General features: G+C 42.3%; 1 protein-coding gene across 1 annotated transcript; it reads left to right on the top strand.

Moving 5' to 3' along the window:
- The first annotated feature begins 581 nt into the window (after window positions 1–581).
- smtnl (smoothelin, like) lies at window positions 582–27,328 on the top strand. The gene is made up of 10 exons (XM_079166098.1): window positions 582–741; window positions 1,053–1,918; window positions 20,950–21,031; window positions 21,668–21,922; window positions 22,412–22,468; window positions 22,551–22,611; window positions 22,693–22,839; window positions 22,939–23,062; window positions 24,741–24,892; window positions 26,584–27,328. The coding sequence occupies exons 2-10, from the start codon at window positions 1,241–1,243 to the stop codon at window positions 26,708–26,710; spliced, it is 1,683 nt and encodes a 560-aa protein (XP_079022224.1). The 5' UTR covers window positions 582–741; window positions 1,053–1,240; the 3' UTR covers window positions 26,711–27,328.
- Window positions 27,329–27,803: the final 475 nt, after the last annotated feature.

Below are 27,803 nucleotides of genomic sequence, written 5' to 3'. Positions count from 1 at the left end.
GCATCAAGAATAACTCTATCGAAACAGACCATCTTCTCTCTGATGGTCTCTTTACTGATGGAGGTCTGATAGAGGATCAGGACTACACTGAGACTGGTTCAGGACCAGGTAAAAGTTCCTCACAGTAACTTTAAGTTTTACAATTAGTAGTATTATAATCAAATGTCCATTAGAGATAGGGGATGAAAAGATAATGAGAGAGAGAGAGAGAGAGAGAGGTGTTTAGATTGGTGATGAGTCATGAATTATCTTCACTGACACTAATCAGATTATGATCCTTTAGTTTTGTATTTATTTCCCAATAAAAGGAAAAGAATGACTGAGAGAAAAGACATAAATCTATGATAGAAGAGAGGAGGAGGTGCAGTGAGAACGTATGAGAGACGAGGAGTTCTCCGTCCAACAGTTTACATAAAGCATAGATCTTAAAGCCCCCGCCTCCTTCCTCCTCCCCTCACATTTACTACTCTTCCCATGTTGTTTCCTCACTCCACCACCACTCCCCTCCTCCCTTTTTCCTCCTCCCTCCTCCGGGCCGAGAGAGAGAGAGAGAGAGAGAGAGAGAGAGAGAGAGAGAGAGGAGTTACCGACCTGAGAGTTTAAACAAACCAGAGAGCCCGACAGAGCAGAGCTCACACACTCTCAACACACTGACACACACTCCACACACACACGTTCATACAGCTGTTCGGCGCTTTGAGGGAAACTCTGCTGAGCTTTTCACCGGCGAGTGAAGCTGAGGTAGGTTTGTGAAGATTACCTCACCGTTGGGTTTTTATGGCAATTATGACACGAAGCCGGCTCGACAAGATGCACGCTTTGTCATTCTGAATCCTTAAACTGTTGATAAATTGTAAATTCAATAGAGTTGCAGTTGTGTTTTACTTAAGATTGTGATATTTTTTGTCTTGATTTCATTGCAAATTTTGTAATGAAGCTGCATTTTGCATAGGATTTTGATGTTTGCCTCGGTTTTGATGAGATCTTTTAAGAGTTTGACAGCTTTTCACAACCCTAAAGGTGGAAGTCTTTTCATTTTTTGTGTTTTTCAGAAAGAGTGAGACATCTGTACCTGTAACAGCTGACTGAAGAGGACGCAACCAAGACAGAGCTGAAGGATTTGGGATAAAACAGACCAGACCTTTGCCTCCCCCTCTCTCTGCAAACCCTCGGAGGATCTCCCTCTCAGACGTTAGAGGCCGTCTGGTTTTCCAGAGGGCCACCAGTGGCTGAACTACCGATGGAAGCCCCGACCCTGGCCGAGATGGGAGACCTGTGTCACCCGCGCTCTTGCTCTCCGGAGGGGGAGACGGTGTGCGCAGCTTTGGCCCGTTACGAGAACACCCTCCGGGACGCCATCAGGGAGATCCACGTGGACGTCAGCGCCTTCAAGCTGGGCATGGAGCGCCGTCTGGAGGAGACGGCCAACCTGAGCGGGCCCCTCGGACGAGCCGTGGCTCAGCTGCAGCAGGAGAACCGGCAGCTCCGGGGTCAGCTGGAGGCTCTCACCCTGCAGGTGGAGCTCCTGAGTGGGATGGCATGCGACAGGGGCGCCTTGCTCCTGAACAACAACAACAACCACAGTCAGAATCACAAGAATCACCTCAGTGACATTCAGGAGAACCATCAGGAGATAAGAGAGGTGGTCTACGGGAAGGGTCAGGCTCACACTCAGAGCCAGGCTCTCCTCCACATCCAGTCCTGCAGCCTGGGGGGTCAAGCCCAGACCCACGGTGGCCTCGGCGGTCAGTCCGGTCCCGCGTCCCCGCCCGTCTCGTTCTCGTCCTCCCCGAGCGCCAGCAGTCCTCCCCCGGGCTCCAGAGTTTCCTCCGTGGCGACGGGCCCGGTGTCAAGCAGCAGCCCCTCCACCGCTCGCTTCTCCAGCCGAGCCACGTTCGCCGTGTCCAGCAAGACTAACGTGAGTACCCCGCCGCATGTTAGTGGAGAAGAGGTGGTGGATGCTTTCATTGGAGGTCACTTTACAACAGTGTTATTTATCTGATTTACTCAGGCGGAAGTGTGTTAAAGCTGCATTCTCTCTAGTGTCCACCAGGGGGCGACTCCTCTGGTTGTATAGAAGTCTATGAGAAAATGACTCTACTTCTCTCTTGATTTATTACCTCAGTAAACATTGTAAACATGAGTTTATGGTCTCAATCTCTAGTTTCAAGTCTTCTTCAACACAGCATGATGTTCATTTAGTAAATGATGGTCCATTTAGAGTCAAACAGACCATAAAGCAGGGGATGCTTTAGGGCGGGGCTACACAGTGATTGACAGGTCTCTACCAGAGACGTATACGGCGTCTCTACGTCAGTTTGACATCCTGGATATATCCTTCAAGCGTTTATTTGAACCGTTTATCTGTTACTTGAGATACATGTGCCCCTGGTTGAAAATCACTGTTTCACATGTCAAGAACTGCCTACATCTCAAGTCTTAAGGACGCTCATACAAGTCAACTCGTAGTTTGTATCCTGATGCACACGGACGCTCTTGTTTGTACTGACCCACCACTGAACTTTGTAACATGGAGGGAAATGTAATAGACAATAGCAGAAGACGTGGGCTAATCCAGTAATTGCGATCTAATCGTCCTTGTTGGGAAACTACAGGGCTGCTGTGTTAAAGAGGCAGAATGTGAGTGTGACTGAAGCCGTGTTGCATTGTGGGTTGTGTGGTTGTTGTCATACGAGTCGCTGGCTCTGTCACTGCGGTTGCACCAATGGCCCTCCACCAGAACACTTTAAGTATTTATGAAGAACGGTTGCATGAGGTCCAGCAGGCTCCTGGGAGGTGAGGTTAGTGTGGTCTCGTGGTTTTCAGACCTGAGTCAAATATGTGAAGTCAGCATTGTGAAATGTAGTGCAATGGTTAGTCATTAGCGCTGTCATCCTAGGCCCAGGTTTTTGGGGGGAAATTCTTTGCTTCACGTGAACGTTTACATGGTTCTGGTTTGAAAAGATTCCAGCCAGTAGTCTGGTGAAACTCTTTCTAAACTTTACTGAATGAATAAAAAGAACTGAGGGATCTGGCTTTAGATCGACTAAATTCTTGAAAAGCTGACATTTGTTTTTGATACAAAAGTTGTGTTAAAATTGTTTTGATGTCTGTGTGACTGTGTCCAGAGTTACATTATAATGAATCACTACATCGATGGTGACCAGATGTGTCCGTGTTTTAGTACTCATAGTTTCTGATTTATTGTCTCTGGAATGTTTTACTGTCACCTCGGGATGCTGCTCGTGGAAGTACGTCCTTTTAGAGTTGGCCTTGGAGTCCCATACAGTAGTTTAATTTATTTGCTCTTTTAGCTTGACTTGCTTCTGATGAAACCAAAAAGAGAGAATCTCCTGACTTCTAACCACTCTGTGGTCGCTGCATGACTCAGACAGTTGATGATTATTGTGCAGTTTTTCTCCTGGTCATAAATGTATTAGGTTTTCACAGCAGAAAGAAACATCTGTCTACAAATTTAGAAAATGTCTTATTTAGTCTATGCAAGCTGTATGTGATCTAGAGCTTTGTTTTCTTCAGTCTTTCCATTCTCAGGTGATTGAATATACATGAGAGTGTTTCTGTGTTGTACCTCAGACCCTTCAGGAATTGCAGATATTACGATCTTAGCAAGAGTGAAGGAAAATTCAACAAATCTTTGCATTAATTGCAATAGTTCAAGCATGCCTGCATTGTTTCTCAAAAGAGAATTAAACATTAGATTAGATTTAAACATAAATAGGCTAAACACAGTGCTTCCATCTCAACATGCTGGAGCTATTCCCATCTGACTATATTGTTGTTTACATAAAATATACATTTTTTTGCCCATATTCTGTAAAAAGACAATTTTCCTAAACTACTAAGCTGTTTACATGGCTAATGAAAATTCATATTCCATTCATATTCCCACTAACATGCAGCTGTGACTACTCTCGTGAGATCGGTGTTGCAAAATGTTTTCTTATCCCAAAAACCTGTTGATATCAAAGTCCTTCATGATGCTTAAAAGAAGGTTTGTTTCTCCTTCCGACAAGAAATGTGGTCTTTTCTTTTGAGCATGCATCTCTGCAAACTGTTAGTAGTCGGTTTGTGTAAAGCTTCTGTACAACGTTGAGCATAAACAGGAAAGAGGTTTATGTGTTGAACTGATAGTGTAATATGAGTGTTCCATAGACTGTATATAAGAGGTGAACCAAGTCATCGTGACGTCACCCATTGTTTTTTTGTGGACCGATGTTATGAAGCCTCAAGTTTAACGATTTCGCAGTCGCCATCTTGGAATACGGCCGTCACCATCTTGTTGTTTTTTTGCAACCAGTGAACAGGAAGTGACCATATCTGGACTGAGGAGGAGTGACGTAGAGACACCGTATACGTCTCTGGTAGAGACCTGTCAATCACTGTGTAGCCCCGCCCCTAAAGCATCCCCTGCTTTATGGTCTGTTTGACTCTAAATGGACCATCATTTACTAAATGACCATCATGCTGTATTGAAGAAGACTTGAAACTAGAGATTGAGACCATAAACTCATGTTTACAATGTTTACTGAGGTAATAAATCAAGAGAGAAGTAGAGTCATTTTCTCATAGACAACCTATATACAACCTATCTATACAACCAGAGGAGTCGCCCCCTGGTGGACACTAGAGAGAATGCAGCTTTAACACATGAAGCACCGGCTTCACTTTTCAGAACCGGACGTTGCCGTCTGCAGTGTGCATGTAAACGCTGTCAGTGTTACCTAAATTCCATCAAACCTTGTTTGGTATTTCTTGGTTTGCAAGGACTTGTCACGTCTCAGTCTGAGTGTGCTGATACAGCTGAAATAATCTGATATCAGCCAGTACGTCAGCCTGGAGGGTTTTCTACCGGAACGATCAATCAATCAACAGTGGCTGAGCATGTAGGGTTATATATTTATTACATAAAGTAAACAGTAAAACCACAGACATGAAATCACATGTCAAACTGTTTGGCTTTACAAGTACCTCAAAGCAGTTAACTTGAATGGCAGGAGACGATGTTATTTACTTCCAGAGCACTCTGACCCGCTGTGGAACGTTTATGAGGCCAGTATTGAGATTGTCTTTGTTATTATTTGGAGCAGAGTTGTTCCTTTATGAAGCTCTGTATTTCGTCTCGTCTGTAAACTCACAGCTGTATTCTCAGAGTGTGTGTTTGACGGGCTGCAACAGGCGGGAGGTTGTGTTTCTGGAACCTGTTTTAAAGATATTGAGATCCTGATTTTCCAAAATTGTAAGTGCTGCAGCAACAAGCGTCTGTTCAACATCAAAAGTCTTGCACGGCATGGTAACATGCACACATTCAGGTACAGATAACTCTCACAAAATAGTTAAAAACACACGCACACATTATGCAAATTACCTGTTAGTCATGCATCTTTAATTACCAAACTATGCGGTGGATACAACAGAGGAATTTTATCTTCTGTGAAATCATGTGGTCAGAGCTGAACAACAAAGGGCACCTTTGTTTCTGTGTGTCTCTGCCGTGGGAGATCCCCCGCTGTCAGCCAAACACACACATCGGATCAAACACTGTGAAACGTACGCGCACAGAGGTGCACTGTTTGTGGCTTCTCTGCTCACATCATGGTAATTAGCTTCATTGGATTCGTTTGGATTGAATCATAATTAAAGCTCGTTCTTCCTGCCACATCCTCGCCGGGCTGTGCAGCCCGTGATCACGGCAGGTTGAGGAACAGGACGAAAGAAATGCCAATGGAAAGTAAATTAGGATCATTTTACGAGGGGAGCACTCGAGTTCAACTTATCCTCGTGACCGACGGTCAAGAGCGAATGACGTAGTTTTAAAAAGCGACAGAGAACACTTGTGAGGGTCGGGAGGGGAAGTGGAAGGTTCCATCAAACAAACAGGATTTTCAACCACGAGACAGGTGTTCACCGCAGTGTGTCCCAAGGTGTTCTGTTGCCTGAACCCTAACCTTCGTGGCAGTCTTTGCTCAGCTCTAACAGGCCCGATCGACGCGAAGCTCCGACAGTTAATGGCTCTGATCCAAAGTGAAGCTCTCTGTCTTCCTGCCTGCTCTCCAGCTGTTACTGTGCACCTTCACCGTGACTTCCCAAGCTGTTACAACAGGACACACACACCTGCACACACACCTGCACACACACACACCTGCAGCATGACCTCGTTCGTATGGAAAACCCGCCTGCAGCACGTATCAGGATGAATTCTGAATACTTTCTCTTCTCATCCGTCCGTCTCTTCTTGTCTCTGCGTCCTCTCTCTGCTCTTCGACTCAAATGAAAGATTTGGTGATTGTGAAGTTGAAATATACTGTAAATGTTTATTCCTCTCACTCTGCCTTTATTAAAAAAAATATTCACAATTATTTTTTTGGGAAATTGAGACCATAAACTCATGTTTACAATGTTTACTGAGGTAATAAATCAGTCATATTGAGCCGGGTTTTCTGATTCAGCGCATCGGAATTCGCATAAATATACTTGAATGGAAACCCAGCTGTGTGTTTAATAGTGTGTGTGTGTGTGTGTATGTGTGTGTGTGTGTGTGTGTGTGTGTTCCCATCTGGAAGGTTTTTGAGGTCTGTAAAGAGGCAGCTGTGCGGCTCTTTTCTATCCTCTAATGGTTCTGGGCAACTGGAATTAGTCAAGATTAGGATTAGGACAAAGACCTAAACCTCTTCAACAATGTCTCCTCTTCCTCCTCTGTTTCTTCCTCCTCACACACACACACACACACACACACACACACACACACACACACACACACACACACGTCAGCAGACAACACCGCTGTTGCCAATCACAGTGGCCAAGGCAGCCGCCTCAATGGGCCATTGTGTGGTTCTTGAGCTTTATTGGGAATACATTGAGTGAAGAATTACACAATCAACCCTCCTCTCTGACTCATTCCTCTCCTCCTCTCCATCTCTCCATCTCTCCCCCTCGTCTCACCTCAACACATGTTTCACCCGAGGCTGACACTTTTATTTAAAAAAATTAAAACTGTTTTGATACATTTGAGTTCAGACATTGAGCTTGAAAAGTCCGATCTTAATAATATAAATAGAAAATAAAGACATAGAAGATATAACACAATAAATAAAAACGTGTGATAACATGGTGGTCATGTGTGGCTGGAGATATCTTGTGGTTGAAAGCTCTGGAAGAAGCTAGTAAGTGGATCTCGTGGTCAGCGCCACTCATCCTGTGAAAACGGCTGGAAAAATGTCGTCTTTGTCCAGTCTAGAGAAAATAACCCCGATGATGTCACAGTGATGTCATCAGGGTTTATCTCAGCCTGGACTCGGGAGACGACATATTTATAAAAGAGAGGCAAAGTCCCGCCCACTTCTGGTTGACCTCCATGGGACCTTATTTAGGAAAAAATATAAACAGAAGTCGACGGCGAGAGACAAATTATTATTTGATCTCGTTTGAATTGTGCCATGAATCACACGTATGATGTTTGTTAATTTAAAAGATAATTTTGCGCATCAAGAAAGTCTCATAAAACTTAATGACATATAAGTAATTAAAAAGGCTACACACCCGAAATAAATTGACAAACCTCATACATGTAATTCATGGCACAAATCAAACGGGATCAACATTTCTCTCCCCGTTGACCACCGACCGTACGAATGTTTTCCAAAATAAGGTCCCATATATGGGGGACACTGAAAGGGGCGGGACTTAGCCTCTCTATAAAAAACCTGCGGCACAAACTGAGATGTGGAGTTTGACCGATGCCATTGAGCTGCATTATGGGAAATGTAGGCTCCAGTGTTTTTGGAGCTCGACACTCACGAGGGACGAAGAGTCAGGATGAGAGATGAGATGATCTTTATTAGTCCCGCAGTGGGGAAATATACAGGATTACAGCAGCATATAGTACAAACAAGAGACATAGCACCTCCGCTGCTTTGATTTGGACCCATTCTTGTTTTAATCTCTCTTGTGAGTCCTTAAATCTTATGAAGATTGATTGCCGCTTTAAGATTTTTGTTTGTGGGAAACAGTTTTATACCTATAATAACAATGTTTTTCCTTATTCCATAGACAAGACATGTAGTATCAGTTACAAGCTTCACCGGATTAAAATAATTACTGTAACATTTCTTCATTTTTATCATTTTCTGGCACAGAAACACACACATACCTACAAATACCTTTCCAAACCGCTCGAGTACCGCTCCACTACTGCAGAGAATAACACGTTCCTCTTTCTCCGCATGTTTGTGTCCATTAGCGGATGAACAGATCTGATTAGCGCGGTCGAGTCAGAGGGTTATCTACTGTTTCCTATCAACGCACAGAGACTTGGGTGCGCTTGATTTATGGCTCCATCAGAATCAGAACCGTTTATTGCCAAGTAAGTTTGCACCAACAAGGAATTTGAGGTGACGGGTGGTGCGTAACAATAAACAAAAACATTAAACGATCAACAACAGTCAACACAGTGAAAATTTTGAAATTTACAATAAAATATAAATACATCACTTGCATCATTCGTTGTGAAAGAGGTGCTTTTGCTTGGGATGGAAAAGTTGAGTTTTGGGGCAGTTGTGGATGTGTTTTCCTCGTACGGGCTCAAAGTACAGGCTGTATAGATGTCGCACGAGTTTCCACTTAAAAGGTGTTACATGCAGCAATTCAACATCGGTAAATCGTTACCGTGCACGTTTCTTGAGGTTTTCCTACTGTCGTCAGTGTGGTAGAAACTGAGCAGACGTGTTGGTCGGTGGTGGCTGGCATAAAAACAATCTGGAGTCTAGCAGGAAGCAACAGGATTTATAGGAAATGTGGTTTTAATTTTGAGAAACATCTGTACCCATAACACCACGGCTGTGAGGCAGAAGCTTCCCATTGTCTCCCCCCGTGTCTCATTTTTTAAACAATTATACCAAACTATGAAAATGTCTGAGTCTTACACATTAAAGCTACTACTTGATGGTCTGATTTAGTCCTTTAGAGGAACCAGCAAGTTAAGTGAATGGTGACGTGTGTTTGTGAGTCAACGAATCTTTATGCAACGGTTCGTATGATAATTTACAACAGTTCGGCAACACGTGTTCATTTTAGCTCGTTCCGTGAATACAGTCTTTTCAAAATAAACTTCCGTCTTCACAGGAAAAAACTTTAGGCAACAAAACTACTTCTTAAAAAGATCGTAAAATATTGTTAGGTTCAGGAAAAGATCGTGAAATACTTAAGTTTTAGGAAAATATTGTGTTTTTGGTTAAATTAACTAAGAGGCATTACTTAAGATCTGAAGTTAACTTTTCGTGTCACATGGGGCATGAACAACGGTCTCTTGGGTGGAAGAACGTTTTTTTTGTTTTGACCCATTGACCTCCACCCTCGCCCGCCCTGTGTGGGGTTTTTGCGGTCTTTATATTGTCTGCTTCATGATTACGTGGATTATATAGCAGTTGATTTCGATACCTACGACCAAGTTGTACTTTGCCTCCCTCCATCCCCTCCTGTGCACCCATTATCTCCATCTCCCACTAACATTACACAACTTCACCTCGATGCTATCTGTTTCTACTCACTCAAGCATCAGACCACTACAGCGTTAGTTTAGTCACAGTCTGAGAATAGTCTGATGGATAGATTGTACTCAAATCTACTGATCCCAGTCCAAACTCAATTGCACTGTGATTACTGGCTGCTGCTGCTGCACACGTTTACATTCACAGACCTTCCTGTAGCATCAAGTTATAGGAAAAGGTGAAACTGCAATGATATGCTTGGTGCACAAACCTGTTTTGTAGACTTTTCATGCACCGTTGTTTCATTTAATTTTCAAGTAACTTTATGTCTTTAAAGCTACTACGAGGAACTTTAATTTTGTTATGATTTTCACATTCCCTGTGGACTAGAGTGGTAGTGTCTCTGAGCACCAGAGTCCCTTTAGAAAACCTCTCATGTTACTGCAGCAGGTCTGACAGTCTGCTCCTCTCAGTCCTGGTTCTGGTTCTCCCGGGCCTCCCTTCCCTCCAGCGGGTCCAGCAATACGTCCACGGTGGACCAGGTCTCTGCTGGAGTCTTGAGCTGAAGGAGTTTCTGGTGAACCTGCATGATTTTATCTGGTTTCACCAGAATCTGACCCGGTGGCTCCGATGACGAGCATTAAGAATAACTCTATATAAATAGACCATCTTCTCTCTGATGGTCTCGTTTACTGATGGAGGTCACATAGAGGATCAGGACTAAACTGAGACTGGTTCAGGACCAGATAAAAGTTCCTCACAGTATCTTTAACCTTTTACAGATAGCTTAATGAGTAAGAGTGCGCCTCAGTCAGGGTTTCACTGCAGAGTAGAGATCATATGGTGTAGTGTTGTTTATCTCCATGACAAAGACTTTTGACATTTACACTCTTGTCCGTGGAGACTCTCGGGGCTGAGCCAGCTCTGATAGTGTTGACATACAACTCCTGGCCCTCTGTTTGTACTCACATCCTAGCTCCATCCATCCATCCATCCATCGATGCACTCTTCCCTGCCTCTCTGTGGGCCCTTCCTCACCCTTTTTACCCCTCCCCCAACCTCCTCCTCAGAGCTCGGCTACGTTTTAAGGCTGGATTCCTGGCACCAAACCCCCCCCCCCCCCCCCCCCCCCCCCCGAAATGTGTCTATTAATACAGCCATGCAAGAGACGGAAAACAGAGCTCCAAAACACTCAATATTTACTAAAATTACAAATAAAAACTTGCTTTTAAACCTGATTTATCATTTTACCGAATATAATTTCACTACACTACTGTTATTAATTTGTGGTTTGGCAATACAAACTTACTTATTAAGACCATTTTGAGTGCTTCTTCTGATGCTTTTAGTAAGAAGTAGAAAAAAAATATACGATTATAGAAGAAAGAAACTGAAAGCAGGGCACAGTTGAAGTCGGTGTGTGTGTGCGTACACATGCTGGGGGTTTAACAGAGGTATGCGGCCACTCCCTGGCTACCCCTGGCTCTCTTAATGACTTCCAGACAATAGGCCGTGTTCCCGTCATCATCTCTGTGGAAACAGGTTAATAACTGACTGGCCGGTGGGAGAGCTCGCCCCCTCGGTGGAACCAGTAAGCCTGACTGGAAGTGGACTTTAGAGGTAGAGTTTTGAAGGTTGCCTCTTGGGAGCACTTTACAATGTCATTTAGCTGCACTCACTTCCAGTGTTTTTTTGGAATAATGCCCAGAAGGCGCTTTAAGGAAGATTTGTTTTTTAATAGGTTGGGTGACATGGTGCGGGGGGTCACGGGTGAGAGAGAAGGAGTTCCCGGGAGTTTTCAGGTTTTGTCAGACATTAAGTCTCACACCACGGGGGAGGGTGACCCCAGATATAACTACGACTTTGGGCATATTGGTGGGGCTCAGCAGAAGTAGGAACATGACCTAGAGTTAATTTATCTTCCTGTCAATCAGCATGAGGATGAAAATTGAAAATGTTGGATGATGACGTAGATGTTTCCACAACAAGATGAAACTTTGAAGGAGCCCTGCAGGGAAATGGTAGGCATGGCACCGCGGCTACAATGACAGCATGAACTGAGTAATAAATAACAATATGGAAAATGGTAAATGTTTAACTGAGACACAGCTGGCAAGTTCAACAATACAAAATGTTATGTGGAAATATTTGAATGAGGATGTGAAGAGAAAAAAAGAGTTCTCATACAATTGACAAGTGTTGCTAGACTTTTGTAGAAAAACACACAAAAAACTTTTCCTAAGATATATGAAACGTAGTATGAGGATATGTTGAATAACTACATGTGGTGCCGAAATGATGAATGAATGTACTATTTGTTACCAAACACACTAATCCTGCCCAACACCACAGAACTAGTGCCTCATACAAGTTCACTTTTACACACAAACAGAGACATAGAGGCGATCTGCCCATATTGGAAACAGACATATTGATTCAACTTCAATGGACCGATAGAGAAGATCAAAGTAAAAACAAAACGGTCAATTGTGGACACATGAATCACCTGCCCAGTGTCAGCTTTTCTTTAGAAATGGGAGTGAAGCAAGAGGTGATACAGACTTGTCTGTGTTAGGACCTCTCACCTACCAGAGGTCAGCAGGTTAGACTCCATCGCCTCCTCCAAACCTCCTCCTCTGGCTCACTGCCGGGAACAAGAGGAGTAGAGGAGGACGGGAGGTGGACAGGCAGGACAGGGGGAGTCTCTTCTCTATTGTTGCCATATGTTGGAGCTAGAGGAGTGAAACAAGAGTGAAAAATGATATTTTCCCCCACAGCTCAAAAATCCAAATAGACTTATTTGAGATGTTGCCAGGTAGTGCTGCATAAATGGTAGAACTAAAGGAAAGATCATGAAGTGTTCAAAGTCTCCGGCCAGGAATTTATTCAATATTTGTTGTTGATCTAGACCACAAGAGACAAAAGATATCAATACACTTGAGCATTGCGGTGTTATGTTTTTGATACAGAAACACAGTTTTGAATTTGTATTAATAGCCTTTATGCTAACATTACTCCGTTTGCTTTGTGCACCTGGGTTAGACTTAATGCTAATGTTACTGGGTTAGTTTTTGTGCTAATGTCACTGGGTTAGCCCTTTTGCTAACATTACTGGGTTAGTTTTTGTACTAATTGTGCTAACGGCACTATGTTAGCCTTTGTGCTAACGTTACTGGGTTAGTTTATGTGCTAACGTCACTGGATTAGCCTTTGTGCTAACGTCACTGGGTTAGTTTTGTGCTAACGTCACTGGGTTAGTTTTTGTGCTATTGTCTGTTGTCGGTAAATAAATAAAAGCACAAATACACTCTTGGTTTCCAGATGCAGTTTGGGGAGAATCAAGCACAACATCTTTTTTTTAGACTGTAACCTGCATTCAGCAGCACTTTTTATGAAGAGAACCTTTCTCTGCACAGTTGCTCTCACCTGCAATTAGGATTTTTATATCCTCTCAGTTCAAAGCCTGGGCATATTTTCCACCCTCAACTCAAAGTGGTATTCCATGCAACTTTTCTAGCAGAGAAATTGCAGGCTGCTTGAATGTATTTGAAGAACAGGTGTCTTTCTTCCTCCTAGAGGATTCCTCTGTAGACTCCCTGGAGGAAATTACAGAGCAGGAGTTCCTTGTCAATAAGTGTTTCCCCTGAAAGCTGAGATGAACCCAGCTGATGCCTTTACAGTAGAACACCAGCATGCTTCTTGCTCCATATGTTACATCTGCTTTATACTGCTGCCGTGCTTCTTTTTTTTATCCGTCCTTCAGTAAAATGCCAAGTCTTTGGCTGTCAGTCTTTTATTGTAGTTGACAGTGATGAATGGCAGTTCACAAGCTTTGTGATAATTCAAAATGTGTTGCATACTGTAAGCCTGTCACCTCACTCATTCAGCTCATTGCTGTCAACGCAAAGGCTTCTTCGTGCTCATGCGGGGTCTCGATGGCAATCTTTGTGTTTTGTTTCGCAAATTAAATGAGTACAAAAGTTAGGAACCAGAAAATCCAGACTGATGGTGAAATGTTCCGAAAACAAGCAAGATGGCAGCAGAACAGAATTATCATAGCATTCTGGAAATGCAAAGAATTGCAATAGATTTTTAAATACAGTCTATAAATATTGACTTAAGTTCATGTTAAAAGAATAGACATCTGCTTTTTAGCACAAAGTTTGAAGTCATTTCCGCAGTGCAATATGAAAATGCAAATTTCCGTATGACAAACCGGATACTAAAAGTAAAAAATGTTTGGTGTACCTTCGTACAGAGCCAGGTGAGCTGTTTCCCCCTGTTATTTAGACTAAGCTAACTAGCTAGCAGTTGGCTGTTATACTACGCATGTTTTGTAAACGGGGCTCAATGAGTTTACTCCTAAAACATCACCTGTGTACACAACAAAACCTATCAAGACAGAGAATGTCCAATGGGCTAACGTTAACTACACAATACATAAACTAATTGGACCCCAAATTTTATGCTAGCTAGCTCTTGTGGCTATCCCCATTCCTTGACCAACATATAATTTATGGGCGATCTCAAGCCATATATTGTCTTTTATTTGGTTGTTGAGGTAGACTAGTTGTCGCAGTGTTTTTCGTACAATATTGATAAGACGTTCTCCCGTTTGGCAGCAAGCTAGCTATGCCAAAAGATGCTGAACCGTCTCCCGTCAAACATATATTTCCTCAGGCGGAAATCCACTGAAATCTATGGGAATTTTTTTTTTTCTCGTGCGAAGGTTCCATGTACAAGCATTAATAAAAACCCACAAAATAAGTTTTCGGACGAAAATCCGTGCTTGGTGTGAAACGGCTTTCAGTTCAGAAGATCGATACCACTCTCCCCAAATAAATACAGGTGTGTTCTTCACTTTTATCTGAGGAAGACCACCTGCGGTTGAAACATATCAGTCCAACCAACAAAATAAAAGTGATTTGTCTTTTTTTTTACCATGACTAGTTGAGCAAATGACGCACACCGTAAGCTCAAATATTTTATTATATTATGGTAACAATTTGATGATAAACACCATGTATATAAAGCTGAGAGTTGGCACTTTAATCTCATAGTATTTCACTCCAAATTCAACATGCAGTACAAAGCCACCGTGTGACCGTTCTGATGCTGTGTGTTTCCCAGCAGTCTAAAGTGTACCCTTGTCAAATTTTCACCCTCCAGCAGCCGAGTCGTCCCGTCCACACCTCACCTCCCACCCCTGCAAAGTCTTTATTAAAGTGTCAGTGATGAAGACGCCTCTGACAGCTTAACAATATCCTCTGCCTAAACACAGGACGCTCACCCAGCAGCACCCTCATACCTCCTCCTGTTTGAATAGACGGGTTTCCCCGGGCACCTTGTCCCAAAGCAAACATCTAATATTGTGGCTAACTTCCACTGAGTTAACACTGTAAGAAAAGTGGGAATCTTTAGTTTTAGTATGGAAACTCTCACTTATACAATTCAGGCTGCAATACATTATAATGTATCGGTACACAATATGAGGCAACTTCTATAATTATTAAACGTAAACGTCGCCATTTGATTTGTTGTACTGACGTTAGCTTGAAACTAACTGTTGGCAGACTACAACAAAACAAAATAATACATTACCAATACAAGTTGGCAGCCACATTTCACATTTTTTGGTGGTTTACTCCACATGGAAAGTTAGCTAGAGCTGTTTAGGGCACATTTTTATTGATCTTTTTCTGTTTGGTGAGGGTAATTTCTTGCCAGTGGACATATTGCCAGAATTTGATTTAGGCAAATAAGCAAAGTCTTGTCCAGCGTTGACCTACAGGGTGAGATACACAGTAAAGCTGGCGAAAACTTAGCAAAGTATAATCAAACTCTTTCTTCTCCTTCCTCAGCTGCCTCTTCATCATCTTCTTCCTCCTCTTGTCCCTGCTCTAATGCCTCTTCACATTCCTGCTCTGTTTCACTCATTTCGTCCAAACATTTTCCCCACTCATGATGCAGTGACGCACTCTCAGGGAGTAAGGGATTTGTTGTTCCCTGAGGAAAGCAACGGGGAGCTTTCGTCTGCTTACACTTCTGTCACTCCAATATGAGTCTGTTATGAATCGGATTGTTTATTGGCCTACGTTACCGGTACATTCATGGGCAGTTCCTCTTCCATGTCGTGCAGTAAGAGGGTGACTAAACAACTGGTCAATCAGCTTTATCTGATTTACTTTATAGAAGTCAGGGACAAATTAGAATGAAGTTAAATGTAAATACACACTCCTGTATGTCCATCCAGTGTTCCCCATACAGTTCACAGCTCAACTCAAGTCTATTTTAGCGTCATCTTCGTATGATGGTTTCTACTTTTAGAAACTTATCGGTAGGTTGCAACGCTCTAATAAACGTGTTTGCCAATAAAAAGAAACGTGACTTGTAGTTTACTGAGTGATAACAGTTAATGAAGCTGATGGGTTGATGTGATGATATCCTTAAATTTGATTCCTAATATACAAGGATACTCTGACCCTTGGCGTGTCATTTTTAGGGACTGTCATGGGAAACAAATACTACTGATCACATTTTTAAGTGTCCTATCCAGCAAGCATTTCTGTGTCCAAATCCATTAACAATCCACACGTAAAGCCATGAATGAGGCTGTATGACAAAACAGAGCTAAATGCTAACATGCTAATGTTTAGCTAATTTTCTTTTTATCTACATCTACACCTATAACGTTTGTTACCTTTAACTTAAGTTACTCAGAGTCTTCCTGCCTGAGCTCATGGTGGGCTGTTGCTTTAGTCCTGATAATGCACAAATTATACAAACAAATAATAAGTATAAAGATTGGTCTCCAATATTTTGTCGAGGAAAATAAAGAGACATTTTGTCATGGAACAAATGGTTGTGGACGAACACATTCAGTCATAGTTTTCAATCGCAATAGGAATGGCATTTGTAAATATGTAATTTTGACCTGAAGATTGCACTAATTAAAAAGTTTAAAGTTATGACTATTTACCCTGTTGATGACCCATGAACGTCTCAATCAAATTTCATTTCGATTCATCCAATGTTTGTCAAGATATCTCACTCCCACCTTGCTATTCCTTAAGCCACACTGCTAGCATGCTAACCATTCAGCTAGTCGTGGGATTCCTCTTCTTGCTTGGGTCAAAAGGTCATGGAGCAAACAATACATTTCACTTTGAGCGTCTTCAGGTCAACAAAGAAGCCGGAAATGACACGTGATGTTCCCTCAATATGTTTTTTTTAATCTAAACTATGCTAAAGCTACGGCTACATAGACGTTGTGTAACCTGGAAAATTTGAAACATTGGCCCAGTTGCGTAAGAGCGCACAATTTCAGTCACTATGGAGCAGCTGTCCAGTGTGTTTACACAGGTTTTCATAGCTGGTGAGGACTTATATATCCACACCTACCCAATGTATAAATATTTGCTGTGTAGCAGCTGCTAGCCGCAGTATTGACCTCTCTGAGATCATTGCACTTGAGCGCTTCCCGGCTACGATTTAACACCAGAATTAGCTCATGTTCTGTATCAGTTGGTCCTGTTCTTATTGAGTAAGAAAAAGGGAGAAATGATGTTTTTATTATTCCGTTTATCTCACGACAAAATGGTCTTAAAATCACACATTTAGCACATAAACTAACAGGAAGACAGTGGATAGAACTATAAAGCATGGATGTAGAAATGCAAAAGTATCAACAGTATGTCTTGCTGATATTTAATGAAAGGTGATGATCCTCAAAACAATCAATCAGTCTGTCGGGTGCAGAGTAAATCTGACAGATATCAGTTTGTGTCCTCAGGTTTCTGGTCAGTACTGTGCCATGTTAAAGTGTTAAGTGCCAGTGTGTTCTGCCAGAAAATAAAAAAAAGACCCCGAGATACCAGAGAGTTTACAGGAACCTCAGCAGCTCCGCTATCATGTTTCCCCCCCCCCTCTGACCCACTGTGGACGTCTGATGATCTGACCACTTGAGCCGGGAAAGCCCCCCCCCCCCTCCCCGAAGCCAGACATTCTGCAATTTGTCTCCCTCCTCCTGCTGGATAGCCAGCTGTTTCCACCCTCGCTATACCACGTCCCTCTGCCTCATTTCCCATCATGCAATATGCAAATGCTCCCCTGTGCCTTCCTCACCTTCTCATGCATAAAGTCTTCACCGGGCGGCAACCTCCAGTTCTGCTGATTGAAGCCATTGCGGAAGTGTCTTAAAACCTGCATTCTCTCTAATGTCCACCAGGGGGCGACTCCTCTGGTTGTATAGAAGTCTATGAGAGAATGACTCTACTTCTCTCTTGATTTATTATCTAAACATCTCAAACGCGCAAACCGTTCCAAGATAGCGACGGCAAAATCGCCAAACTCGAGGCTTCAAAACGTTGTAAACAAACCATCTCTCTGAAGCTTCGATGTTCTCACACCAACGGGTCTATCTCGTTCTTTCTCTTCCTGGCTGATATAAATAGTGGCTGCATTAAACACATCATGTAAGATAACGCTACATTTGCGGGAGACGAGAGATTTTGTTCACCGAGCGGTTTCACACCAAAACTAAAAACTACGACAAAATGAGACTTTCTTAAATTGCAAAATTATCTTTAAAATTGACAAACATGAAATGTGTAATTCATGGCGCAATTCAAATGGAACATAAATTATTTCTTTCTCGCCATTGAGTACCATTCATATATACACACACACACACACACACTCTCTTCGTGCCTTGTTTTAACACCACCAGCATTCCTATATGGTGAGCTCAGACAAACACACACATTTACTCCCAGTCATTTCCTCGAGTGAGCACAGTGTGCAATCTCACAGAAGAGCAGCATATTGTTCTGGATGTGTGTGTGAGACAGGAGGGCATACAGTGGTGGTTTCAGGTTTCTGCCTCTCTGGAGAATTCATCTTTCTGCTGCCAAAAAAAAAAAAAGAGTTCCTTATTTAATTCCTAAACAGGTTGATTCACGCACATTACGGACAACCTGTAGCGGTATCTCGCCACGCAGATAGTTTTCATACGTAGAGGTTTTGAGATGACATTTCGTGCCTCCGACCAAAAACAATGGAGGTAAATGGAAATAATTCCATACCCAAAATGTTATGATCCACCAAAGTTAAGCACAATACAAGATGAATACATTTTTTTTGTTATATTTGACTGTAAAGGAGGGGATAATTCACCCTTTGCTAAGTCCCGCCCCTCGGATGCAGACTGTCCAATCATAGCGTAGCATCAGCCAGCTCCAAACCAGGGCCTGACAACTATCTCTGCTCCATAGACTCATGCAATGGTTTCAGATGCTCTTCATTTGAAGCTGACCATGGTTAAACATTGTGTTATAGTGTGATACTCCTCAATCCCTTCATGTTGTGGTTTTTCTGACAGCAGAGAAAAGCTGACCAGATGCTGCTTCTCAGCTTCCAAACACGCTGACGTTATCTAAACACAGAACTGATGCATCAGTGGTGAAATAATGTTCCCGGTCAAACAAGAAAATCAGCCTCGTCTGTTTAATTCCACTGTGACAGCCAAGTTTGAAACACAACCAGCTGTTCAGGGGTGTTTGTTTGCCAAAGAGCCGAGTACGTCCATCCAACATGGCTGCCCCGAGGGGTTCGGAACGTCTCTCCGAAAAGCCTCTTTCAGGGTCAGCTAGAGATAATAAATGAACATGTGGTTCGATGCTGACCTTGAGAAAACGTGCCCAGCTATCAGCGCTGCACTGTTGACCTGAGTAGTGTTGTTCCGTGCCAAAGAGGACCCGACTATCACCGCACTCAGCTCCGTCTATCGGTCCGACAGGGCCGCATGGAAAAGTGACAGCTTGACCCAGAACCTATGTGGGTCAGCGGGCACCACGTGGTTAAGAGCTCGAGATCGAAGTGTCAGCTCAGGACGGTGATTAGCTGTTTGAAAAGAGACGGGAAATAGACGTTGAGACGTGAACTCGAGATCCTGATGATGTTAGACATTAAAGAACTTGATCGCAATCACGGCGGTAGATTTTTTTGGCAGCTCTCCCGACGGTGACAGCGGCGCCTGATTCAAAACAAAAGACTTCTCGAGTCTTATCAGCGTGAGGAGAGGCAGACACACACTGAACAGAACAGCCTCGCTCAACCCTCAACAATCAGCTCGTTTTATCCGGACACTTTGAAGTGTGCCGAGTCGTGTCGTGGATTCGTCGTAGTTGTTGGTTCGTTTTTGTTTTGTCTGAAGTCGTTTCAAAAAAGCCCACATGTTGGTGGAAAAAGTCCAAAAACCTGAAAAGAGTAAAAATGTTTCAGCAATGACTTAATGAGCAGCGGACATCTGGGTTTCTTTTTTGGGAACTTGAACTCAAACATATTGGTTTATGAATGACTCATGCAAGATTAGAGGGGAAAACAACAAATAGAACTGCGGGCAATAAATCAATACGACTGATTAATACCACATTTATGACGCGGCTTTGAAAACGGGGGCTCATTTGATCAAAACACTACACAAGATTCACACAACGACACACACACAAGTAGCAGAACACGTCAGACATTTTGCTAAATGAAACACTTCAAAACTATACAATAGTTTATAAAAACACACAGACGGTTCAAACAATCTGATTCTCTTTGAACCGGTTACACAATGCTGTGTTCAATCTGTAATACTTTCAACATTTTTACTTTTCTTTTGTTTTATTTTTTCATTTAAATTTGTATTCGTTTAAACATATTAACATTATACATAGATACAAAAATAAGGTTTGTCGAACAGTAAAATAAATTTAAAAAAGGGGTAAATAACATTTTTACTTTTCGAATGATAGTCTGGGTTTGATTTTGCAGCGATGTTATTAGAGTGAAGCACATGAATATATTGACCAAACACAACAAACCAGACCAGCTGCTGATGCACACTGATGGAAATATTTGTTTCTCTCCACATTGTAAAATCAATCAATACATCAATCCAATTCCAAAGTTTACATTCAGAACAGAACATATTCTGAATAGAATACAAACAGGAAGGAAAACAGGAAGTACAGTGTTTCTCAATTGCTAATACACGTTTTTTCGTTGCTCTGTTGGCCTCCATTGTTGTCTTATAGACGGCGGTCTTTTTATAGTGCTTACATTCTGATTGATGAGTAGACAATCAAGCTATTAGGTGTTTGGCCAGGTGACGTGTGGATTGGCTAATTGGTCCATGGAGCTGGCATTTTGACTGGCAGTGTTTTGGATTTCAAATTAGGTTTAAAGCAGGAAATGTGTTTTGTAGACATGAGCTGAAGTTTTATGTCATTTTTGTGTGTTAGCAATTAAAAAACAACAACTTTAAGTCACCTGATGCTTGAATTACTGGCTTTTTAAGTTTAAAAAAAACGTTGGTGAAGGTCAAATCTGACTCCATGCACCTTTAAATAGCAGTGAGAGGCGCTAATGTTCACAATGATTTCATGTGTTTCAGAGTATTGAGCGAGAGGAGCCGATAGAGGTGGACCCCGCCCCGACACATGCTGGTCTGGAGAACGGACACGCTGCCATCACAGGTAACCTGCTGCTGTTTAAAGTCTCGGTAATTCTGAGGAACACCTCGCTAAGTGGTTTTGCTTTCCTTTTATAGCGCAACTTCCTCCTGAAAAAGTCGCTCAGCACGAAACCAATAGATTGCATTTCATGACTATTTAATGGACTGCCGTGAGACTGTGTTGCATTACTTTACAAAGTTGATATAGCAGGTTGCTTATTTATCACATCCACAAGATAAGGAGCAACATAAGCATTAGTTTTTGAAACTGTGTTTATGTAAGTCTAATTTTGAGCTCTGTTTTGGTCTCCACCGCCCCCTGAGAGAAATATATAGCTTTATACAACTTAAAGCTCCACTTTGTTCACCAGCTAGTCGCTAACTCTGTCAGTTTGCCATTTGGTGATGGGCAGGAAGAGTTCAGACGGCAGTTTATCTGATTTTCTTCTGTTTGTTTTTTTATTGAAATCAGCTGTTTTTTCGGGCTGGACACCCAAAAACAACGAGCTAAAAAAGGATAAAACGCAGAAACTGTAGAGTCTGGTGATTATTCTCTGTAGGTTTGTTAGCATGTGCGACCCCTTTTACGTCATTAAAGCCATTGTTAGCATAAAACATATCATCATTATGATCATTTTACATCTTATTATCCAACCAGAACACTCGGAGTTGGTGCACGGAAAGATCTCTCCACCCATTGACTTCCGCAACGAGCACACAGCCCCCGTCGCCATGAGGATGCCCCACCTCCCCATCACCGCTACAACCAAGACGGCAGAAATGAAGGGCCCCGACTCTCCCGGCAGCCCCGATAGTCCTCGTTCCTCCCCGGTCTCTGAGGCCTCACAAGCCGGCCAATCAGGTGCAAGCACCAACGAGACCCAACCAATAGAGGAGTCTCCAATTCAGCCAGGTGATTGATTTTTCTTAACTCTACCTCCATCTGTCAAGACAACTTCCTGTTTGTATTATGAAGCTGCGTTCATGGTGAAAGTGAAAGCCTCTTATAAGAGGATGCTATCTGCCTTAGTTTTCAGGTCATGAGTAAGGCTTTGTGGGGGTTTTAAGGGTTTATGTCCAACTTCAGAGCTGCAATAAAATGCAATCAATACAGAAGTCATTTTACAGATTAATTTGCTAGATTTTCCCAAAGCAGCAACCTCCGGTGCTGGTAAATCATGTTGAAATGTCCAACTTTACAGCATAAATAAACATCTTTACATGCTGGTACAAAAAAAACGGTTTTGGTCTCTAATATCCCCATTCATGACAACTGTACGGGGGGTAGATTGTTATTTAAGTCCCCCGTTTAAATGATATCAAGGCTTAAAGTTGAGTGACCCACTTTGCAGTATTATACACTCACAACCATACTATTTCCTTTTTCTTTATTGCTGGTTAGTATCTTCTACATGGACTCCTACACCTATCAGAGCTCTGGGATCCCCCCGCCTTCAAGGTGAGCCGTGCTTTCAGAGACACATCCTGTTTGAGACCACGATGTCACGGACGTGATTTAATGACTGTTTGTTCTTTTGCAGAGAAAGCGAACTCGGCCCCGGCTAAGTCTGTGACCTACTCGGGGCTTTTACAGCATGACAGGTGAGAGGAAGGTGACTCGTGAAATCTTTTTTTCGGATAGGGTGAAAATATTGGTTCTGACCCTTTCTGTTGTCCCTGCAGAGACGGTGACGTAAGCAGCGACAGGCCCTTCGGGCAGGGAGTGGAGAGGAGGCGGGAGCTGGTGAGGTCGCAGACTCTGCCGCGTAACATCGGCGCTCAGGCCCGTCGATCCATCTTTGAGAGACTGGACTCTGAAGCCAGCAACAGGTAAATGCATCGTCACGCTGCGGTTACGGTGGATAGTTTCCCCTTAAATACTTAAAACCCTCTCATGCATCCTCGCCCGTGCTCTCTGCTCATGTACAGTCGCCCCAAACCGGTGGACTCCAAACCCACACTGAAGCGGTCTCAGAGTTTTGGGGTGTCCAGCGCCAGCAGCATCAAACAGATCCTTCTCGAGTGGTGCCGCTCCAAGACCATCGGCTACCAGGTAAATTACCAACTGCACACTTTTCGCAGACGCAATTCCTCCCCGGCAATGTTATCCAATGTGTTTCAGCCTGTGTTTCAGCCTAACATTTGGTCCATTTGTTACAAGCTGAAGCTTTTAAAGACGATGCATGTTCAGCTTCACATTGCACAAACGTTGCATCACTGCTGATTATTTTCCAGAGCAGATCATAGCTCGTTTTCTAGTTAAATCTTTTTCCTACCTCCGAGACAGTCGATTACATCAGTTTATTTCACTACAGCGTGAAAATCAACTGGCAAAGACTTGCTTGGAACAGGTCATCCAGTGTGTATTGTTCTATTATTGTCAAAATCACGTTATTGTTGCAGTTATGTCGTGGAAACTGATTTTGTTCCATGTCCTAGGGGGGAAGTTTTGAACGTCTGATCTTTACAGCAGCAACGTAAAGTCAAGAAGCTAATAAACTCACGTTATCCTTTTCAAAATGTCCTCCAGCTGGTTGCTATTTGGGTTTGACTTCTCTGGCAACAAAACTTGGGAATGAGATGTTGTTCCTCAAACTTGTGTTACAGATAACAGAATTTCCCAACAGCACATAAACACACCACATCAGCTGGCGTTTGAAATCCAGCCAGGCTTTCAACTTTAGTATTATGATATAATAATTTAATGTTAAACACAAATAGGGAGCCAGATGTTGAAAGATGTTTCTGATGGATTGCCAATGTTGACCAAAACTTGGCACGTGAATTTTTTTTACAATTCTATGTACAGTTTAAATCAATAGATACATGTAAATTAACGAGCGTCAGATGTGTTGGTGAGCACATTTGGAGACAGCCAGGCTAGCTGTTTGCTTCAGGTCCTTATGCTAAGCTAGGCTAATTGCCTCTCGGCTCCAGGTTTTTACTTAGTGGTAAGACAGAAAAGAAAACAGGCGTGTTTCCCATAATGTTGAGCACATTATTATTTATTATATTACAGACAAGGTGGGAAACATTCAGAAAGACTTAAGCTAGCATTAATACAATATTTACACAAGTTGTTGTAAATTGGCTCAATGTGTAAAATCTCCAGTATGGGATGAGAAATAAAAAGTAATCTGTTTTAAATCAGCCCAACTCCGGTCTGTTTTTTCACATAACTTAACCCTGTCAGCGCGCACTGCCGTGCTAATATGCTAATTATCCGCCTCTCAACCGTCGAGGTGTATGGAGGCGAGGGTCCCTGTGATTAGAGGGGTGCTTGTGTGTTTTGAGGTAGTTTGAGTCACGGTTGAGGACGCCGTCACGCTCCGGTACGGTTTTTTCCACTCACAGCAGACTTTTTCTGTGCCAGCAGCTCCATGTGGCTTCAGTTATAGCCGAGCCGGGCAGAGCCAAGACTCTTATTAACTGGGAGCAAACGCTCACAGACAGAGAGAGAAAGATGTCCATCCGATGACTTGACATGTTGCATTTCATTCAAATAAAACTCCAGACCTATAAAGCATTGTAATGACATGAATTCAAAGGTACAAAGCAGGAGAAGGAATGTCTGTTTTATCCATCAGAATAGAGGTAGATGTCCCTATGAAGTTTTACGAGCCGCGTTCTTTTTACCTTCCGTCAATCTTTCAGCACACAGAGGGCCTGAGATGACACAGGAAGTTCGTCGTCATCATCGTCACCAAATCTTCTCTGTTTTCTCTCTTCAGAACATTGAACTCCAGAACTTCTCGTCCAGCTGGAGCGACGGGATGGCGTTCTGCGCTCTGGTGCACTCCTTCTTCCCCACCGAGTTCGACTACAACTGTCTGTCGCCCGCCGACCGCAAACACAACTTTGAGCTGGCCTTTGGAACCGCAGAGTGAGTGACGGCAAAATCAGAATACAAAGAAGTGTTTCTGATGTGATGCAGTTTTAACTTCCAGTTCTGAAGGGTGAAGCCAAAGCTTCATGTGTTAAAGCTGCATTCTCTCTAATGTCCACCAGGGGGCGACTCCTCTGGTTGTATAGAAGTCTATGAGAAAATGACTCTACTTCTCTCTTGATTTATTACCTCAGTAAACATTGTAAACATGAGTTTATGGTCTCAATCTCTAGTTTCAAGTCTTCTTCAATACAGCATGATGTTCATTTAGTAAATGATGGTCCATTTAGAGTCAAACAGACCATAAAGCAGGGGATGCTTTAGGGGCGGGGCTACACAGTGATTGACAGGTCTCTACCAGAGACGTATACGGCGTCTCTACGTCACTCCTCCTCAGTCCAGATGTGGTCACTTCCTGTTCACCGGTTGCAAAAAGCCAAGATGGCCGAAATGCCAAACTCAAGACTTTTGTTTTACCCTCGAAGGAAACGCTGTTTTGACGTGATTAACATGAAAGTATCACAGAGAAATTCAGGAATAGTACGTATTGCTTATCGGAGTTGTATTGGCACTAATCTTCATTTTCACCTTTTGTTTGTGTTGTTTGTGTTGTTAAATGTTATCTATCTTTGCTGTACAAATATGAGGTGCTGTCTTGGAGCGATGGGGGAGCTAAGCTTATCCGTACTGTGTTTGTGATCAGAGAGTCCGTTGTGGTTTTCTGATTTTTTTACTGAATCGGCCTTAAAGTATTTATTGACTTTAAACTGCATCAACAGTGCAGGTCTGAACTTTACTGTGGCTGAATGTCTCTTACGTGATTTCTTTGGTGCTTGTCGTTTTACAGTCGTCTACAAAGTCATTATTTAAACAGCAGAACACACATTTTAATTGGTGATTATCCTGCGTGTGCTACGTCTGATCCACCATGCTTCTTATCTTGTTGATGTGGCTTCTTGTTTCCACAGACCGACACTGTGCACACAGGCTGCTGCTACAGATCGGACATTACACAGGCCATGCACACACTGCACCTCCGGGCTGAAACACCACCGCTCCATTTAAGAACGTGTTATTCTACGACCGATAACGCCGCTGCTGCAGAATTAAGCTGATTTGACTGGAAAAAAAACGATCCTCTTGGTGTCCGGATCAATCCTTCATATATACGGTCACAGCTTTACATTTGACCTCTTAAAGAGATCACAGAGCGGAGACTGAACGAACGACACTATACGTGTAATCATTCGTCCACGTTATTGTCCTTCAACGTCTTTAAAAAGATGTCTGTTAAAGGAAAAGTCTGTGCTTTCATCGGGACTATCCGAGGTATTAGATGCAGAATACGGCTTAGGCTGATTCATGAAGTGGCTGTTTGACCTCTCGCATCAATATAAAAGCAGACATTTTAGACATTTTAAGTATTTTTTTTTACCGTTCTAGCTTCTCAAATGTGAGGATTTGCTTCTTTTTTTCTGTTCTGTATCATGAATTGAATATCTCTAGCATTTCGGACAGCTGATGTTAGGATTTTAGGGGCTGCTGTTTGAGGTTATCGTGATTATCGTGGTCATTTCCTTGACCGATCGATACGCCAAAGAAACTTGTTGACTGAGTCCCGTTTGCAATATGTCCTCGCAGCGTTAAAGACCTCCAGGTCTGACCTGTCCTGTGTCTTGTGTCTGCAGGGTGAAGGCCGGCTGCGACCGGCTGATCGAGGTGGAGGACATGATGATCATGGGCCGTAAACCGGACCCCATGTGCGTCTTCACCTACGTCCAGTCCCTCTACAACCACCTGCGCAAGTTTGAGTGAAGCTCAACAAGAAAGAAAAGGCAGAGCATCTAACGTCCTGCTGGTATTCTGCTTTTAGACTCGACAGATTTTCAACCTCTTTGAATCAGACTTTGAAGCAGATCGGAGCTCTAGAAGTGGCGGCTTTGTAAAAGCCAACACCGCCCCCTGGTGGTGGTGAACGTGCCTCAACATGCTGCAGGAGAAGCGCTCACAGCTCAGTGGACATGGACTCAATAACACTGTTTGCTTGTGATGAAGAAGATGAGTTACACAAACGTCACGGGTTGGTTTGTCAACACTAGTTGTGTTTTTCAGTGTGTAGTTGAGATAAGAGTGCAACAGTTGCTGTGTTGTATACATCTTTATTATCACCGCACGTGTTTGAAAGTGCGTATTAATCTTTAATATTTGCACCAGAGGAGAGGAAGAGTGTCTCACAGACGATTAACTGAACGGTTTGTGTTGAAGCAGAGCTCACGGTGAGAGCATCGGGCTAAATATATGATATGTGTGTTGCTGACTGGTATTTACATCCACGTATGCTGTGATATTCAGACGATGAGTTGAGAGATATGGAAAATGAAATCAATAAATTGTACAGTTTGACACCTAAATGTGGACATTGTGTTCCTTAATGAGCATCTAAGAGATTTCTGTATTATAGTAAAATATATATATAACATCCCAAACACAAATATATATATATATACTGTGTGTATATATATATATATGTGTGTGTTTTGGGATGTTACAGATAGATATATATTATGTACATTTTCAATTATATTATGATATATAGAGGTGGAAATTTGTAGAACAATATAAATAAAAATCTATAAAAACAGACTGTTCTAAATAACTATATATTTATATTATTATATTTATATTATATAATAGCATTTATAGTTATATGTCTATTTTTTATTACATAAATAAATATATAATTATATATATAATTACAAATATATAAATACAAATTACTGTATATATATATATATTTTATATTCATTTTTATATTTATTATTTTTTAATTATATTTGATTAATAATATTTGAAGTTTTAATTTATTTATTTTTATTTAAGAAGTAAATTATTCTCATTGTTGTAAATT

The sequence above is a fragment of the Pholis gunnellus genome (genome assembly GCF_910591455.1).
Source record: "Pholis gunnellus genome assembly, chromosome: 9".
NCBI classification, from domain to species: Eukaryota; Metazoa; Chordata; class Actinopteri; order Perciformes; family Pholidae; genus Pholis; species Pholis gunnellus.
The sequence above is the reverse complement of the archived record's forward strand: the minus strand, read 5'-3'. Positions and strand labels throughout refer to the sequence as shown.